This window comes from Cucumis sativus, unplaced genomic scaffold (genome assembly GCF_000004075.3).
Source record: "Cucumis sativus cultivar 9930 unplaced genomic scaffold, Cucumber_9930_V3 scaffold58, whole genome shotgun sequence".
In the NCBI taxonomy this organism is placed as follows: Eukaryota; Viridiplantae; Streptophyta; class Magnoliopsida; order Cucurbitales; family Cucurbitaceae; genus Cucumis; species Cucumis sativus.
In genome coordinates this window covers 127,521-143,321 of record NW_022279555.1, presented here as the reverse complement: position 1 = coordinate 143,321, position 15,801 = coordinate 127,521, and the positions used below count along the sequence as shown (strand labels likewise).

Here is a 15,801-nt window from a genome sequence, read left to right as displayed (position 1 = left end):
CTTCCCAACTAACATTATTTAGCCAGATTGTTCTTCATTTTGTCTAAAAGCCTTGAAATCAAACATTAAAATGCGATAAACAGGCATATGACTCTTTTGTAATCCTCACTCCACAACTTAGTCAATTTCCTTACTTTCCCACATGTTTTGTTAATTTTATGTATTAAGGTTTTATTATTCTACTTAAAAGGCTATAATAACTTATATTTTTACCATTTATCAAGTGACGCAGGTATGTACCCAGGTCGTGAACCAGGTCATGTGTGCGAAGAAATGTAGGAGTGTGTGAGTCGAAAACCCTTGTGAAAAGTCACCCACGCGCAAAGAAACGTGTAGTGCAACTTCACACGAATAGTGTCACGACACTGCTGGTTGAATGGCATGTGTGTATGTGAGGCAAGCATGTGATCAAGCATCTTGATGCCCTGTGCGCACATGCTTAGTTTTCATAAATGATTCTAATCTATGAAATCTGAAAATGGTGGGTAACACTTACAAGAATTACTAAGTTGTTAGTATATTCTCAACTAAACTAGCGATAACTAAGTGCTATAAAGAATAAGCAGTTATTCTAGAGATAACATCTAGTCAAGATTGTCTTGGTTCAAAGGAGGAATAATCAACTACCCTTCGGAGAAGGTTGTTCTAAATCTTTGAAATATTGTTGCAAAATACAAATCATGAAAGGGCACATTATTAGTAATTGCTAAATTAGATTGGATATTTTTATGATTATAGTTTTTTCCTAAAAAGAATATGTTTGTTTTTCAACATGAGTAGCTCAATAGTTCAACTTTTAGCTTCCGAAAAACTTAATGGCGATAATTATGCGGCTTGGAAATCAAATCTTAACACAATACTAGTGGTTGACGATTTAAGATTTATCTTAACTGAGGAATGTCCTCAAAACCCTGCCTCTAATGCTAACCGAACTAGTCGAGATGCATATGATCGATGGATAAAAGCTAATGAAAAAGCCCGTGTCTACATTCTTGCCAGCATGTCTGATGTATTGGCAAAGAAACATGAATCCTTAACCACGGCTAAAGAGATTATGGATTCATTAAGGGGAATGTTTGGGCAACCAGAATGGTCCTTAAGACACGAGGCAGTCAAATACATTTACACTAAGCGTATGAAGGAAGGGACCTCTGTTGGAGAACATGTTATGTTCATGATGATGCACTTCAACATCGCTGAAGTGAATGGTGGTCCCATCGAAGAGGTTAATGAAGTTAGCTTTATCTTAGAGTCTCTTCCGAAGAGCTTCATTCCATTCCAAACGAATGCGTCTTTGAACAAGATATAATTTAACCTGACAACCCTTCTGAATGAACTCCAGCGATTCCAAAACCTTACTATGGGTAAAGGAAAACAAGTGGAAGCAAATGTTGCTACCACAAAAAGAAAATTTATAAGAGGATCGTCCTCTAAAACCAAAGCTGGACCCTCAAAACCTAATGCTCAAATAAAAAAGAAGGGAAAGTGAAAAACTCCCAAACAGAACAAGGGTAAGAAAGTTGCAGAAAAAGGTAAGTGTTACCATTGTGGCCAAAACGGGCACTGGTTAAGAAACTGCCCAAAATACCTTGCAGAAAAAAAGGCAGAGAAGGAAACACAAGGTAAATATGATTTACTAGTTGTAGAAACATGTTTAGTGGAATATGAAAATTCTACCTGGATACTAGATTCAGGAGCCACTAACCATATTTGCTTCTCATTTCAGGAAAATAGTTCTTGGAAAAAGCTTTCAGAAGACGAGATTACTCTCAAGGTTGGAACAGGAGAGATGGTCTCAGCTTCAGCAGTGGGAGATTTAAAGTTGTTTTTTAAAGATAGATATGTCATACTTAAGAATGTCTTATATGTACCTCAAATGAGAAGAAATTTAATATCTATCTCTTGTATTTTGGAACAAATGTATAGAATATCTTTTGAAATTAATGAAGCGTTCGTTTTCTATAAATGTATTCGAGTTTGTTCTGCCATACTTGAAGACAACTTATATAAGTTAAGACCAAACAGAGCAAATTTTGTCTTAAATACTGAAATATTCAGAATAGCTGAAACTCAGAATAAAAGACAAAAAGTTTCTTCTAATGCCTATTTATGGCACTTAAGACTTGGTCACATAAATCTCAATAGGATTGGGAGATTGGTTAAAAGTGGGCTTCTAAGTCAGTTAGAAAATAACTCTTTACCTCCTTGTGAATCTTGTCTTGAAGGAAAAATGACCAAGAGATCTTTTACTGGAAAAGGTCTAAGAGCCAAAGGACCCTTAGAGCTCGTACATTCGGACCTTTGTGGACCAATGAATGTCAAAGCTCGAGGTGGATATGAATATTTCATTAGCTTCATTGATGATTATTCAAGGTATGGTCATATTTACCTAATACATCATAAGTCTAATAGTCTTGAAAAGTTCAAAGAATATAAGGCTGAAGTAGAAAACGAATTAGGTAAAACAAAAAAAATACTTCGATCAGATCGAGGTGGAGAGTATATGGACTTACGATTCCAAGACTATTTAATAGAAAATGGAATCCAGTCACAACTCTCTGCACCTAGTACACCTTAACAGAACGGTGTATCAAAAAGAAGAAACCGGACCTTGTTAGACATGGTTCGCTCTATGATGAGTTTTTCTCAGATGCCAGATTCTTTTTGGAGATATGCTTTAGAAACAGCTGTTTATATTTTGAATAATGTTCCCTCTAAAAGTGTTTCAGAAACACCTTATGAGCTATATAAAGGGCGTAAAGGAAGTTTACGTCATTTTAGAATTTAGGGTTGTCCAGCACACGTGTTGGTACAAAATCCTAAGAAATTGGAACATCGTTCAAAATTATGCTTTTTCATAGGTTATCCAAAAGAATCAAGAGGTAGTTTGTTTTATGATCCTCAAGAAAATAAAATATTTGTGTCAACAAATGCCACATTCTTAGAGGAAGACCACATCAGGGATCATCAACCTCGTAGTAAACTAGTATTAAAAGAAATTTCCAAAAGTGCTATAGATAAACCTAGTTCATCCACTAAGGTAGTTGATAAGACTAGGAAATCTGGTCAATCACATCCTTCTCAACAGTTGAGAGAGCCTCGACGTAGTGGGAGGGTTGTTCATCAGCCTGATCGCTATTTGGGTTTAATTGAAACTCAAGTCGTCATACCTGACGATGGCATAGAGGATCCATTAACCTATAAACAGGCAATGAAAGATGTAGATCGTGACCAATGGATCAAAGCCATGGACCTCGAAATGGAGTCTATGTACTTTAATTCTGTCTGGACTCTAGTAGATCAACCAAATGACGTAAAACCTATTGGTTGTAAATGGATCTACAAGAGAAAACGAGACCAAGCCGGTAAAGTACAGACTTTTAAGGCTCGACTTGTGGCAAAGGGTTATACCCAGAGAGAGGGAGTAGACTATGAGGAAACTTTCTCTCCTGTTGCCATGTTAAAGTCAATTAGAATACTCTTATCCATCGCCACTTTTGATTATGAAATTTGGCAGATGGATGTCAAGACAGCTTTTTTGAACGGTAATCTTGAAGAGAGTATCTATATGTCTCAACCAGAGGGGTTTATAGAACAAGATCAAGAACAAAAGGTTTGTAAGCTTAAAAAAATCCATTTATGGATTAAAACAAGCTTCTAGATCCTGGAATATAAGATTTGATACTGCGATCAAATCTTATTGGCTTTGAACAAAATGTTGACGAGCCTTGTGTTTACAAAAAGGTCGTCAATTCCATTATAGCATTTTTAGTCTTATATGTAGATGATATTCTACTTATTGGAAATGACGTAGGATATCTTACTGATATCAAGAAATGGCTAGCTATGCAATTTCAAATGAAAGATCTGGGAGATGCACAATATGTTCTCGGAATCAAAATTGTTCGAAATCGTAAGAACAAAACACTAGCTATGTCTCAAGCATCTTACATAGACAAAATGTTGTCTAGATATAAAATAGTCGAGAGTTTCCGCATGTAGTTTTTGGTATCGAAGGAGCCTGATGCATTCTTGCCCGAAGCGGCTTGGCTCTCTTAATTTCTACGAGATATTATACCATAGCTTTAGTCAAGAGTCGAGAGTTCCCACGCCGTTCTGATATCGAAAGAACCCAACGCATTTTAGTTCACAGCGGCTTGGGTCTCTTACTTTCTGTGTGTGATTTTAATGCGGCTTGGCCCAAGGGCCGAGAGTTCCTCACGCATTTTCTTAAACCGAAGGACCTCGATGCATTCTGGCCCGAAGCGGCATGGCTCTCCTACTTAAGATGGACGATGATGGCTTCGGTGGGGAGTCGAGAGATTCCCATATAGGTTTTGATACCGAAGGAACCCGACGCATTCTGGCCTAAAGCAGCTTGGCTCTCCTACTTTCTACGGGCGATTGTATTGTGGCTTCTGTCGAAAGTCAAGATTTTCCCACGCAGTTCTGATATAGAAGGACCTGATGCATTCTGGCACGAAGCGATTTGGCTCTCTTACTTTCTACGAGTGATTGTATAGTGGGTTCAGTTGAGAGTCGAAAGTGCAAAAAACAAATTCATATAGCCAAGAAACTTTATGCATTCTGGCTCGAAGCGTCTTGGCTCTCCTACTTTCTACGGGTGATTGTAATATGGCTTGGGCCAAGAGTCGAGAGTTCCCCACGCAATTTATAATATCGAAGGAACCCAATCCATTCTAGCCCAAAGCGGCTTGGCACTCCTACTTTCTACGAGCGATTTTTATGTGGCTTCCTTCGGCCAAGAGTCGAGAGTTCCCCATGCAATTTCTAATACCAAAGAAATTCAAGCCCGTAGCGGCTTGGATCTCCTACTTTCTAAGGGCGATTATGGCTTCAGGCGAGAGTCAGAAGTTCCCGACGCAGGTTCTAGTATCGATGCAACTCGATGCATTCTAGCCCACAGCGGCTTCGCTCTCCTCTTTTCTTAGGGCAGTTGTATTGTAGCTTCAGACGAGAGTCTAGAGTTCTCCACACAAGTTTTAATATAGAAGGAACCCGACACATTCTAGCCTGGATCGGCTTTGCTCTACTTCTTTCTACGAGCGATTGTAATGTGGCTTCGGCCAAGAGCCCAGAGCTCCACACGCATTTTCTTATACCGAAAGAACCCGATGCATTCTTGCCCGAAGCAGCATGTCTCTCCTTTCTACGGACGATTATGGCTTCGATTGCGAGTCGAGAGTTTCCTATATAGGTTTTGATACCGAAGGAACCCGACGCATTATGGCCTAAAGCGGCTTGGCTCTCCTACTTTCTACGGGCGATTGTAATGTGGCTTCGACCAAGAGTCGAGAGTTCCCCATGCAGTTTTTGTACCGAAGGAACTTAATGAATTTTGGCCCAAAGCGGCTTGGCTCCACTATTTTCTACGGGGGATTGTATTGGGGCTTCTATCGAAAGTCGAGAGTTCCCCACAAAAGTTTTGATACCGAAGGAACCTGACGCATTCTACCACGAAATGGCATGGCTCTCCTTTCTACGTGCGATTGAAATGTGGCTTCGGCCAAGAGTCGAGAGTTCCCCATGCAGTTTTTGTACCGAAGGAACTTAATGAATTTTGGCCAAAAGCGGCTTGGCTCTACTATTTTCTACGGGGGATTGTATTGGGGCTTCTGTCGAGAGTCGAGAAATCCCCACGCAGTTCTGATAACAAAGGAACCTGACACATTCAGGCACAAAGCGGCTTGGCTCTCCTACTTTCTACGAGTGATTGTAGAGTGGATTCAATTGAGAGTCGAGAGTTTCCCACGCAGTTTCTAATATCGAAGGAACCCGATGCATTCTTGCCCGAAGAGGCTTGGCTCTCCTAATTTCTACGGCCGATTGTACTTTGGCTTCGATCAAGAGTCGAGAGTTCCCCACGCAGTTTTGATATCAAAAGAACCTAACGTATTCTAGTCTGATGTGGCTTGGCTCTCCTACTTTCTACGTGTGCTTTTAATATGGCTTGGGCCAAGAGTCGAGTGTTTCCCACACAATTTCTAATATCGTAGGAACTGACCCATTTTGGCTCGAAGCAGCTTGGCACTCCTAATTTCTACGGATGATTGTAATGTGGCTTCGACCGAGAGTCAAAAGTTCCCCACATAGGTTTGACGCTAAAGGAACCCGATGTATTCTTGCTCGAAGTGGCTTGCTTCTCCTACTTTCTATGGGCGATGGTAATGTGACTTGGGCCAGGAGTCGAGAGTTCCCCATGCAGTTTCTAATACCGCGAAGGAACCCGATCCATTCTGGCCCGAAGCGACTTGGCTTTCCTACTTTCCACTGGTAATTGTTATGTGGCTTCGACCAAGAGTCGAGAGTTCCCTACGCAGTTTCTAATATTGAAAGAATTCGATGCATTCTAGCCCGAAGCAGCTTTGCTCCCCAACTTTCTATGGGCGATTATGGCTTCAGGCGAGAGTCGGGAGTTCCGCACGCATGTTCTAATATCGTTGCAACCCGATGCATTCTTGTCTGAAGCAAGTTGGCTCTCCTACTTTCTTAAGGCAATTTTATTGTGGCTTCAGCCGAGAGTCCAGAGTTCTCCACACAGTTTTAATAGAGAAGAAACCTGATGCATTCTAGCCCAAATCGACTTCGCTCCCCTTCTTTCTATGGGTGATTATAATGTAGATCCATGCATTTTTTAATACCGAACGAACCCGATGCATTCTGGCATGAAGTGACTTAGCTCTCCTACTTTCTACGAGAAATTTTGATGTGGCTTCGACCAAGAGTCAAGAGTTTCCCACGCAGTTTCTGATACCAAAGGAACCAGATGCATTCTTGTCCGAAGAGGCTTGGCTCTCCTACTTTATACGGGCGATGGAATTGTGACCTTTGCTTCGAGAATCGAGAGTTCCCCACGCAATTCTGATATCGAAGGAACTTGACGCATTATGGCCCGAGGCGGCTTGGCTCTCCTACTTTCTACGCGTGATTGTATTGTGGCTTCAGTTGAGAATCGACAGTTCCCAAGCAGATTCTGATACCAAAGGAACTTTACGCATTCTGGCCCGAAGCGGCTTGGCTGTCCTACTTTCTACGATTGATTGTATTGTGGCTTCAGTTGAGAATCGAGAGTTCCCAAAGCAAATTCAGATGTCGTACGAACTTGACGCATTCTGGCCTGAAGCGGCTTGGCTCTCCCACTTTCTATGTGCGATTGAAATGTGGCTTCGGCCAAGAGTCGAGAGTTCCCATGCAGTTTCTGATACCTAAAGAATACGATGCATTCTCGCCCGAAGCGGCTTGGCTCTCCTACTTTCTCCGGGCGATTGTTATGTTGCTTCGACCAAGAGCCAAGAGTTCCCCAAGCATTTTCTAATACCGAAGGAATCCGACATAATCTGGCCCGAAGCGTCTTGGCTCTCCTACTTACAATGGGCAATTATGGCTTCAGGAGACAGTCGAGAGTTTTCCACGCAGGTTCTGTTGACGATGCAACCCTGACACCTTCTAGCTCGAAGCAGCTTGGCACTCCTACTTTCTTAGGGCGATTGTATTGTGGCTTCAATCGAGAGTCAAGAATTCTCCACACAGGTTTTAATAGAGAAGGAACCTGACGCATTCCAGCCTCATTCGGATATCCCAAATCCATTGTCTCGGATAGAGACAAGGTATTCTTGAGTCACTTTTGGAGAGAATTATTTCGCTTGGCAGGAACAAAGTTGAACCACAGTACAGCGTATCATCCACAAACGGATGGTCAAACAGAGGTTGTTAATCGTGGAGTAGAGACGTTCTTGGGTTGCTTTTGTGGGGAAAAGCCAAAAGAATGGGTTAAATGGATCCCTTGGGCGGAATACTGGTATAACACTACATATCAGCGTGCAATAGGAGTCACACTGTTTCAGGCTGTATACGGGCATTTGCCACCTCCTTTGGAATACTATGGGGAGAGGGACACTACTAACTCCACATTAGATGAATAGTTGAAGGAAAGAGATGTGGTGTTAGGAGCTCTACGGAAACATTTGAGAATTGCACATGACAAAATGAAGAAGTATGCAGACATGAAGAGAAGAGAAGTTCATTACCAAGTTGGGGATTTGGTATTGTTAAAGATAAGACCATATCGGCAAGTGACTGTTAGAAGAAAAAGAAATGAAAAGCTCTCTCCTAAATTCTTTGGACCACATAGTGATAGCTAAAATTGGTCAGGTAGCTTACAAGCTAGAACTACCAAGGGAATTCTACCATACATCCAGTATTTCATGTATCTCAGCTAAAGAAAGTAATAGGAGAGCACGAGGAAGACAGGAATGATGTTCCATGTTTAACTGAAAATCATGAATGGAGAGATATCCCAGAAGAGGTTTATGGTTATTCGAAAAACAAAGCGGGAAGTTGGGATGTGTTGGTGCAGTGGAAGGGTCTTCCACAACACGAGGCTACTTGGGAGTTATATGAGGATTTGAAGCAGCGTTTTCCAGATTTTCACCTTGAGGACAATCAATATTATATCAGTACAAGAGGAGAGAAAATAAGAAATAACACGTGAGGGTGAGGCACGTGTGAGTGATGAGAAGGGTAGCAATATAAATAAGTCTGTTAAAGGGCGGGAGAGTCCGTTTTTGAGTTTTTTGGAATTCAGTATCTTTCTATTATTCCTTGAGAGAGAGGGAAACAAAAATTTGTTTTTCTATTATTTCAATCAATAATGTCGAATTACTATTTTCATCTACGGGTTCCATCAAATACACAAATGTAAAACCGCGAAAAAGGGGGACTACAACCAACAGTTGTAACTTCATGAATTTAATTCACTGGATACCTTGATATTACACCTCCTAAACCAGACGTAAGGCAAATTTAATTCACTGGATACCTTGATAATACTGTTGATTTCATGTGCTTTAGTCAGGTGAAAAGTTGGGAAAATGAGTGAGCTTGAACAAACAGTACAACACATATGCTAATAGGAAAGCACTTCGAGTCCACCGTAAAATATGGTATAGAAAAAGAAACTTTACATAGTTAAACCTAAACTACACTAGTGTTTTATCCCATGTGAAAGAATTTGGAAAATGGACACCTCTCTATAATTTGGAGAAACAAGCTACAAGAAAAATACAAAATCTCTCAATACACCAAATTACAAAGAGAAACGTGGACATTTTATCTAAAAATGATATGGGACCTTCTCTAAGCAAGAAGAGATATTGTTGCATAAAATTGTAGCAGTAAAAATATTAAGTATCAGTTCTGTTTAAGCTGGCTTCATGAGTGTAAGAAATTTGGAGCTCTGTAGACCTAGTAGAGCCAGTAGCAATAACTTTTGGAAGAACATCTGGATATTGATCAATGAATGACCATCTTTCCTAGATTTGTTTCTTAAACGGTAAAATGTTACAACCTTCCATAAAAAAGCTAATCAGGGGTAGAATGACTTATGAAGAGGTTGAGCCTACTTGTTAGAAAGAATTTTCTAACCAAGAGGTCCCAACATCCAAGTGGCCCAACTTAATGATATAGTGCAGAAAACCAGCCAAATCAACATAGTAGCTCTAGGTACTATGTGCTAGTTTTGACTTTGTCACTTTACATGATCAATCGATTTAGACCAGTTTAAAGTCTTGATTATTGTTGAGTTTTGCATGATCAGACAATGTATACCAGTCTAAAAGACAAAAGTAACACATAAAGGAAAAAAGCAGTGTTGGGAAATTATTACCTCTGCTGGTGTAGCTAGAATTAAAAGATATTGTATTGCCTCAACAAAAACACCAGGCTTGGATTTGGTTAGCCCAACGGAACAAATGGCTTGCTCCTCCACATTAAACTCAGGACATTGAGAGGGGCAGTTACTTAGTGAGAAGGCCAGGGGTCAATGAGTCAGGCAGTAGGTCGGTTAGTTGAAATATAAATAGGAAATCTGTTTTGGACAGAAAGTTAGTTACTAAAAGAGATTAGTGAGTCTTTTGTTTAATCCTTGAAAGATAGGATAACAGTTGGAGAGACTTTGTATTCTTATATTCTACTAAGGATTTACATCGTTATTCATCAATAAAGTTTACTATTGAAGTACAACATACTGGAGTTCAAACACAAACAGAGGAAGAAAAAAAAGCACTAAAAGAAATGAAAACAAAGCACCAAAGGAAATAAAAACAAAGCACCAAAGATCCAAAACCAAAAATAACATATCCAAAACAGCCCCACAAAACAGGGGAAAAAAACAACACAAAGAGAACAATTTTTCCACCTCAAAACTCAAAGCTCTTTAAAATATTTAAATAAGAAGTTCTTTTTTTTTTTTTTTGTTCTCTAAGCTCTTATGGTTTTTGAAGATACAAATTTGATTGGCGCCTCAAGTTCTTTGTAAGATTATTCTTTCAGTTTTTTTTTTTTTTGGAATACTTCTGACTTTTTTTTTCTCATTTATGTTCCTTATTCACTTCCATATGACTTTACATTTTTTCTTTAGGCATCAGTCACTTTTCATTTAATCATTGAAACATTTACTCAACGAAAAAATTAGGTTCTTGTTAAGAAAAATAAAAAGTAAATGAAAATCTGTAAAAAGATGTCAAGCAGTATCCACAGGAATTAGTGACCATCAGTATATAACAAGGGTAGTGAAACTTCAGCACCACGAAAAATAAATAAATAGTACTGGTGCAAATATTGCTGCTGTACCTCCTTCAATCCTGGACGCCAGGGAGGAAGATTATTATCTGCTCTTAACAGTGCAATTGGAGGTGGTAATCCATACTGCAAGCAGTAATAAACAGATTAGTACCATTACAGCATGAAACATCTATGATCATACATAGGAACATAAAGCATCAAAATTTGATATTATCATAATCAGTTGAATCACAGAAAATTGCACATGCAAAATACTAGCAGTACAGTCGGTTATCCTTTATCATGCTTGTCACCCTCACATGTATTTTACTGTTAGTCATAGAGTTTCAAACTTTCAACATAGAGCATTATAAACCAAGACTAGCACCATGAACAAAATTTCTAAACCTAGAACTGTAGAATTTTATTATAAAGCATGACCTTACTTGAACAGGATTTATTCTATAGGTGGTACATTTGTGTCCTTGAGTTCTAAGAATTTATAAAACATATTTACCTGCTTGAAGTTGCTCCAAACATTACAATCAGGGCCACGACCATCACGTACCACCCTAATGTCAATGTCTGCCCCCTGATACATTTTGGTCAGTTTGAATTCAAATGGTATCTCTCTCACACGCATTCTATGGGAACTGAAAACTACCTTAAATTAAGTTCCCTGAATGCAATGAATGTTCGCTACAAGATTGAACCCGAACTTATAATATAATATCCAATGCATAGAAAAAGTAGCCCCATAAGTCATGTATGAGAAAGAAAGTAAAAGACTTCAGAGGAATGTGTTCAAAGCTATCAATTTAGAATATTAAGTCACCCACATGTTTTCTATCAGCCAAATGTTGTAAAATCAGACAATTTCTTTATGAGATAAATTGTGATGTCCTTAAAGTAGTTACCATTGTCATTGCTCCAAAATGAGCTGCGCCAACAAGAATGCTCCCAGTGCCAACAAAAGGATCAAAGACAAGTTTTCCAGATGTCGCTAATGCTTGGTTGGCCATTAAGAAAGCCATTTCAGCATCCATGGCAGTTGGCCCAAGATAAGTGCGACTTTTTAATTGATATGTTGGTATAAGCTTCCTATCGGCACCACCGACCTCCCGGCCAAAAAAAATTCTCCTTTGAGCAATTGGTGGAAGTCCATTATTGAGTCCGTAATCAGCAGTTTCCAAAAGACAAAATTTATGATCTGGACTTTTTAAATTAACTTGACCCTGAAACATTCCATCCACGTCCATTTATTAAAACAGGAAGACATTGACATGTTGAGCTTGTGTAGCAAATGAATATTAAAAACAGTGTCAAAATTCAGGTATTACCTGTAGAACCTAGAAGAGCTAACAGAAGAAATTGATATTGATAGGACTTCTACTACTTAATTTATTTTTTAAATGGAGACAAGCCTCTTTATTAATAATAAATGAAACTTAAGCTCAAAGTACAAGAATGTTATACTAAGAGCAAAAGATAGAGAAGAATTCAGTCAACAACAACAAATGCTAAAATTAGGCAAACAAAAGAGATGACAAGCTAATAAGAGAATGCCAACAGAAAAATTTAAGCTAAAAAAAACCAAAACGAAGAAATATGAATACAAAGCATAACGAAATATCTCTCTCATAACGAACCCATGTGAATCTAGAGACTTGCAAGAAGATGCAACCGGCAGCCTCGTAGCTATCGTGCCATAGTAGTCCAAACACCAGAAGAGGCTCGAAAAAATCTTTCAAAATGTCAGCAAAGAGGCTTTACTCCCCCCTCCCCCCATGAAGAACCCATAAAGACTAAAGTCGGACCAAAATCTAGAAAAATACATTTAACGTCTGAGACAAGTTTGGCTTCCACAACCCAACCAGTGGAACTACATACCATTCATTTGACTAATACATGGCCTTTTGGCTCTACCAGATCTCCAAAAGTTGTAACCCCTGGCTTTTGACATGCAAATGTAAATGCCATTGTAACATAAATGAAGCATGAAGAAAATGATATTGATAGGACTTCTACCACTTAATTGATACCATTTATGATGTGAAGCCATGATAATTGCATGAGACCATGTCTTAATGCCATTGTAACATAAATGAAGTATGAGGTCGCATAACTGCCCCAATTGATCAACATACCACCAAGTTTCTTCAAAAAGAATAAAATTCCCAGGTCAGGAAGTGAAACATGAAGAAAACAAATGTACAAAATTAAGAAAATTGATTGTATTTTCTCATTTGCATGAATGAAACAAGTAAGGAGCGTTTGGGGCAAGGACTATCTAAGACTAAAATAATCACCTCTTGCTACAATAAATACTATTTTTTCTTATAGGAGAAAAGCCTAAAAAATTTATTAATAAAATCAAGACTAAATCTCAAAGTACACGAGAACTATACAAGGAGCATCCAAAAGGAAAGAATTAAGAGTCAGGAGGAGCACCCGAATATCTCAACTAGGCTGACACCCCCATAGAGCCCTCATCGTATCCTTCTATCAAGGACCAAAGAGATAACATCTTAACAAAATACACTGTTTTGTAATCCCCAATTATCTACTTTCAACATTGTTTCAAAACCCCCATTTGCTATAGCATTGACTATTTGATACCGTTTATATTATTTTACATTCATCCTTTTTTATTCTTTATTTGATATCGATAGGAGAGTTTGATTTTAGGCTAGGAAGAAGGGACATTCATGTTTGGGGTCTCAACCCTTTAACACCAAAGCCATTTCACAAACAAAACTTTGCTACAAGTCCTTAAATTCTCAATTTCTCAAGTTTGATTGTGAATTTTTGTACTCATTCGTAGCTTTTTAGTAATTGTTTCTTGTTAAGAGATTTTTATCTATTACAAAATCTTTTTTAGATAAACTGTTCAAAATATTATTTTAAAAAATATTACTAACTAGAAGATATAACCAACAATGCTGTTCATTTTTGCCCCCTCCCCCTTTATTGACACGCCAAACGAATATGATTTGGCCATAATACTTCAATTCATTCTCAGTGCTTATACTTGTCAATAGTTCCAATTCACAAATTGCATTGCAATTTTGTTTTATCTATCAATTCTCTACCTACAAAATGAGAGGTACCAGAATTGATAATTTCTAGCCTGATTGTCTTTGATTCAGCACTTAAACAAAATCTTCAAGCTCAAATAGTCTGTCCACATTATAAGAGTTTTAACACACATCAATTTGATTCCATCCACTGAAGTGAGCATTCCAAACTATAACGATAGTGTCTCTAGTATCCATTATAAGCAAAACGATTGGATTTCAATAGCTCAAAAATAAACAAATAAATACAAGGGAGCTTAAACTAGATTACAAAAACTATCATACCTTGAAAGGGATGTACGCTAGCCCCTGAATACGTTCACTTTGTTCCTGGAAGCTGATAGCCTTCCCAAAGCTCTCTATAGAAATTTTGAAAGAGCTTCCAGGTTGTAAGTATGGTGACTTCCGTTCTTTCGAAAAATTTCTAATAGACTCCTCTAGCTCCTCGTAGTCACTTCCTTGACCCCAGAGTTCATACATCCCCTTCACTAGTATACCTACACAAAACCAAACCAAACGAAAGTAAATGAAAGAAATTGGAACCAATTAAGACAAAAACCAAAAACGAAACGAGATGGCTGACTTCGGTTAGCGATGTTCCGAGCGATATCGTCTGAAGAGAGGTCGACGAAATGGAAAGGAGAATCAGGGTGATGGTGAAGAGGAAGCTTCCATTCCAACTTCTTCCCTTTGTGGTCGCCATTTTCACCAAACAACTCGGCCAGAGACTCGACCTCGGCCTTTCGATAATCCAAAAGACGGTGATAGAACACACAGAGATACCACATTTACTCAACTCTGATATCTAATTGCTCCAATTACTTCTTCAAAAACGGACGAACTGACCCGGAGAAAGAAGAGGACAATGGCTATGACGAAGGAAGCTGTGGACTAGCAACAGTGAGATTTTGGTACTGTTGTTGCGCGCAAACCTAAACCCTTTCTCTTCCCCCTTAATTCGTCAATTAGACCATTTTATTAAAATTGCTTGTAAAAATAAATCATCACACAATACATACTCTCAACCAAAAAAAATCATAGATTAATGAAGTATAGATTAAAATTTTTGCATACACAACCTGACCCTAAACGTGCTATTGTGCAATGATCCATTTCTAGAAACCAGTGAAAAACTAAGGGCATGTTTGTAGAAAAATTGAAGATATTTTTTTTGTACGGGCCTCCGAGAAAATGGTCCACCTTTTTCAACTCAAAGAAAAATGGTCTTTTGATTACATCGGCACCGTGTGAAGTTACATGTTTGCCCCCAAATTCAATATGCTCATACAAGCTTGATATATTTTTAAGTTACTCGATACTTGATATATTTTTAAGTTACTTGATATACACTTCACTCGATGCATGATATCATCTTGCTCGTTACTCAATCCTCGATTCCCCCATTCAATAATTGAATACTTAAAACAAAACAAAAAAAATCATTGTTGTTCTCTCATAACGCTTCCTATCCTCATTTCAAAATTTTTGGTGCTCTAATTCTATCCTCCTCAAATCATATTCATCATTTTCATGTGATTCATCATACTTATTTGATGTCTCTGATACTTGCAAAATGTATCATTCACCTCATTTTTCTATCTCATTTGTCCCATCGTGGAGTTCAAAAATAGAAGCATACTCACAATCTTTTGTTTCCCTCTTGTTCAATACAAAGAACTAAGGTTTAATGCTAACAAACACGGATTATGTTTATGAACAAGTAGTAAGCATCAGTGTTGATTATATGATGTCGTGTAACAAGTATACAGTGGTCGAATACCAAGTTTAGGTATCATGTTCAGTGGGATGTGAGGAGCATCGAGTTTCGAGTATGTTAAGCATCGAAGTAAAACAAGGAGCAAGGAGCAATGATTTATTAGTGGCTAATCATACTTCTTTTTTTCATTTTGTTTCCTATGCAGCATGACTAGTCAATTCAAAACTATTTGAAGGATCGGTTTCTTGGCCAAGCCACTATTTTAACATTACACTAGCCAATGAAGGAGAAGCTTACACCTACATAGCTTGATCTCTTCAAAAGGACGATGTTCGGTCGCTTCATCGATATGGACGTAAAATTCAATGGTCCACTTTTTCATTATATCCTACTAGGGGAAGTGAAAGACAACATGAGGGATGTTAT

The 15,801-nt window shown here is 38.5% G+C and overlaps 1 protein-coding gene across 4 annotated transcripts in view; it reads right to left on the bottom strand.

The window, feature by feature from the left end:
- The window catches only part of LOC116406036 (tRNA (guanine(10)-N2)-methyltransferase homolog), a 57,431-nt gene extending 42,785 nt beyond the window's left edge, over positions 1 to 14,646 (bottom strand). For 2 of the 4 annotated variants that reach the window (XM_031889727.1, XM_031889728.1), the window contains exons 1-5: positions 14,242 to 14,642; positions 13,944 to 14,155; positions 11,499 to 11,816; positions 11,099 to 11,173; positions 10,651 to 10,725 (exon numbers count right to left, since the gene is read on the bottom strand). In XM_031889727.1, coding sequence (XP_031745587.1) covers positions 10,651 to 10,725; positions 11,099 to 11,173; positions 11,499 to 11,816; positions 13,944 to 14,155; positions 14,242 to 14,446 — 885 coding nt within the window. In that variant the 5' untranslated portion in view covers positions 14,447 to 14,642. Of the gene's footprint in view, positions 1 to 10,650; positions 10,726 to 11,098; positions 11,174 to 11,498; positions 11,817 to 13,943; positions 14,156 to 14,241 lie in introns of all 4 variants that reach the window. The other 2 variants (XM_031889725.1, XM_031889726.1) reach the window with 2 other exon arrangements.
- Between the last annotated feature and the right edge of the window lie 1,155 nt (positions 14,647 to 15,801).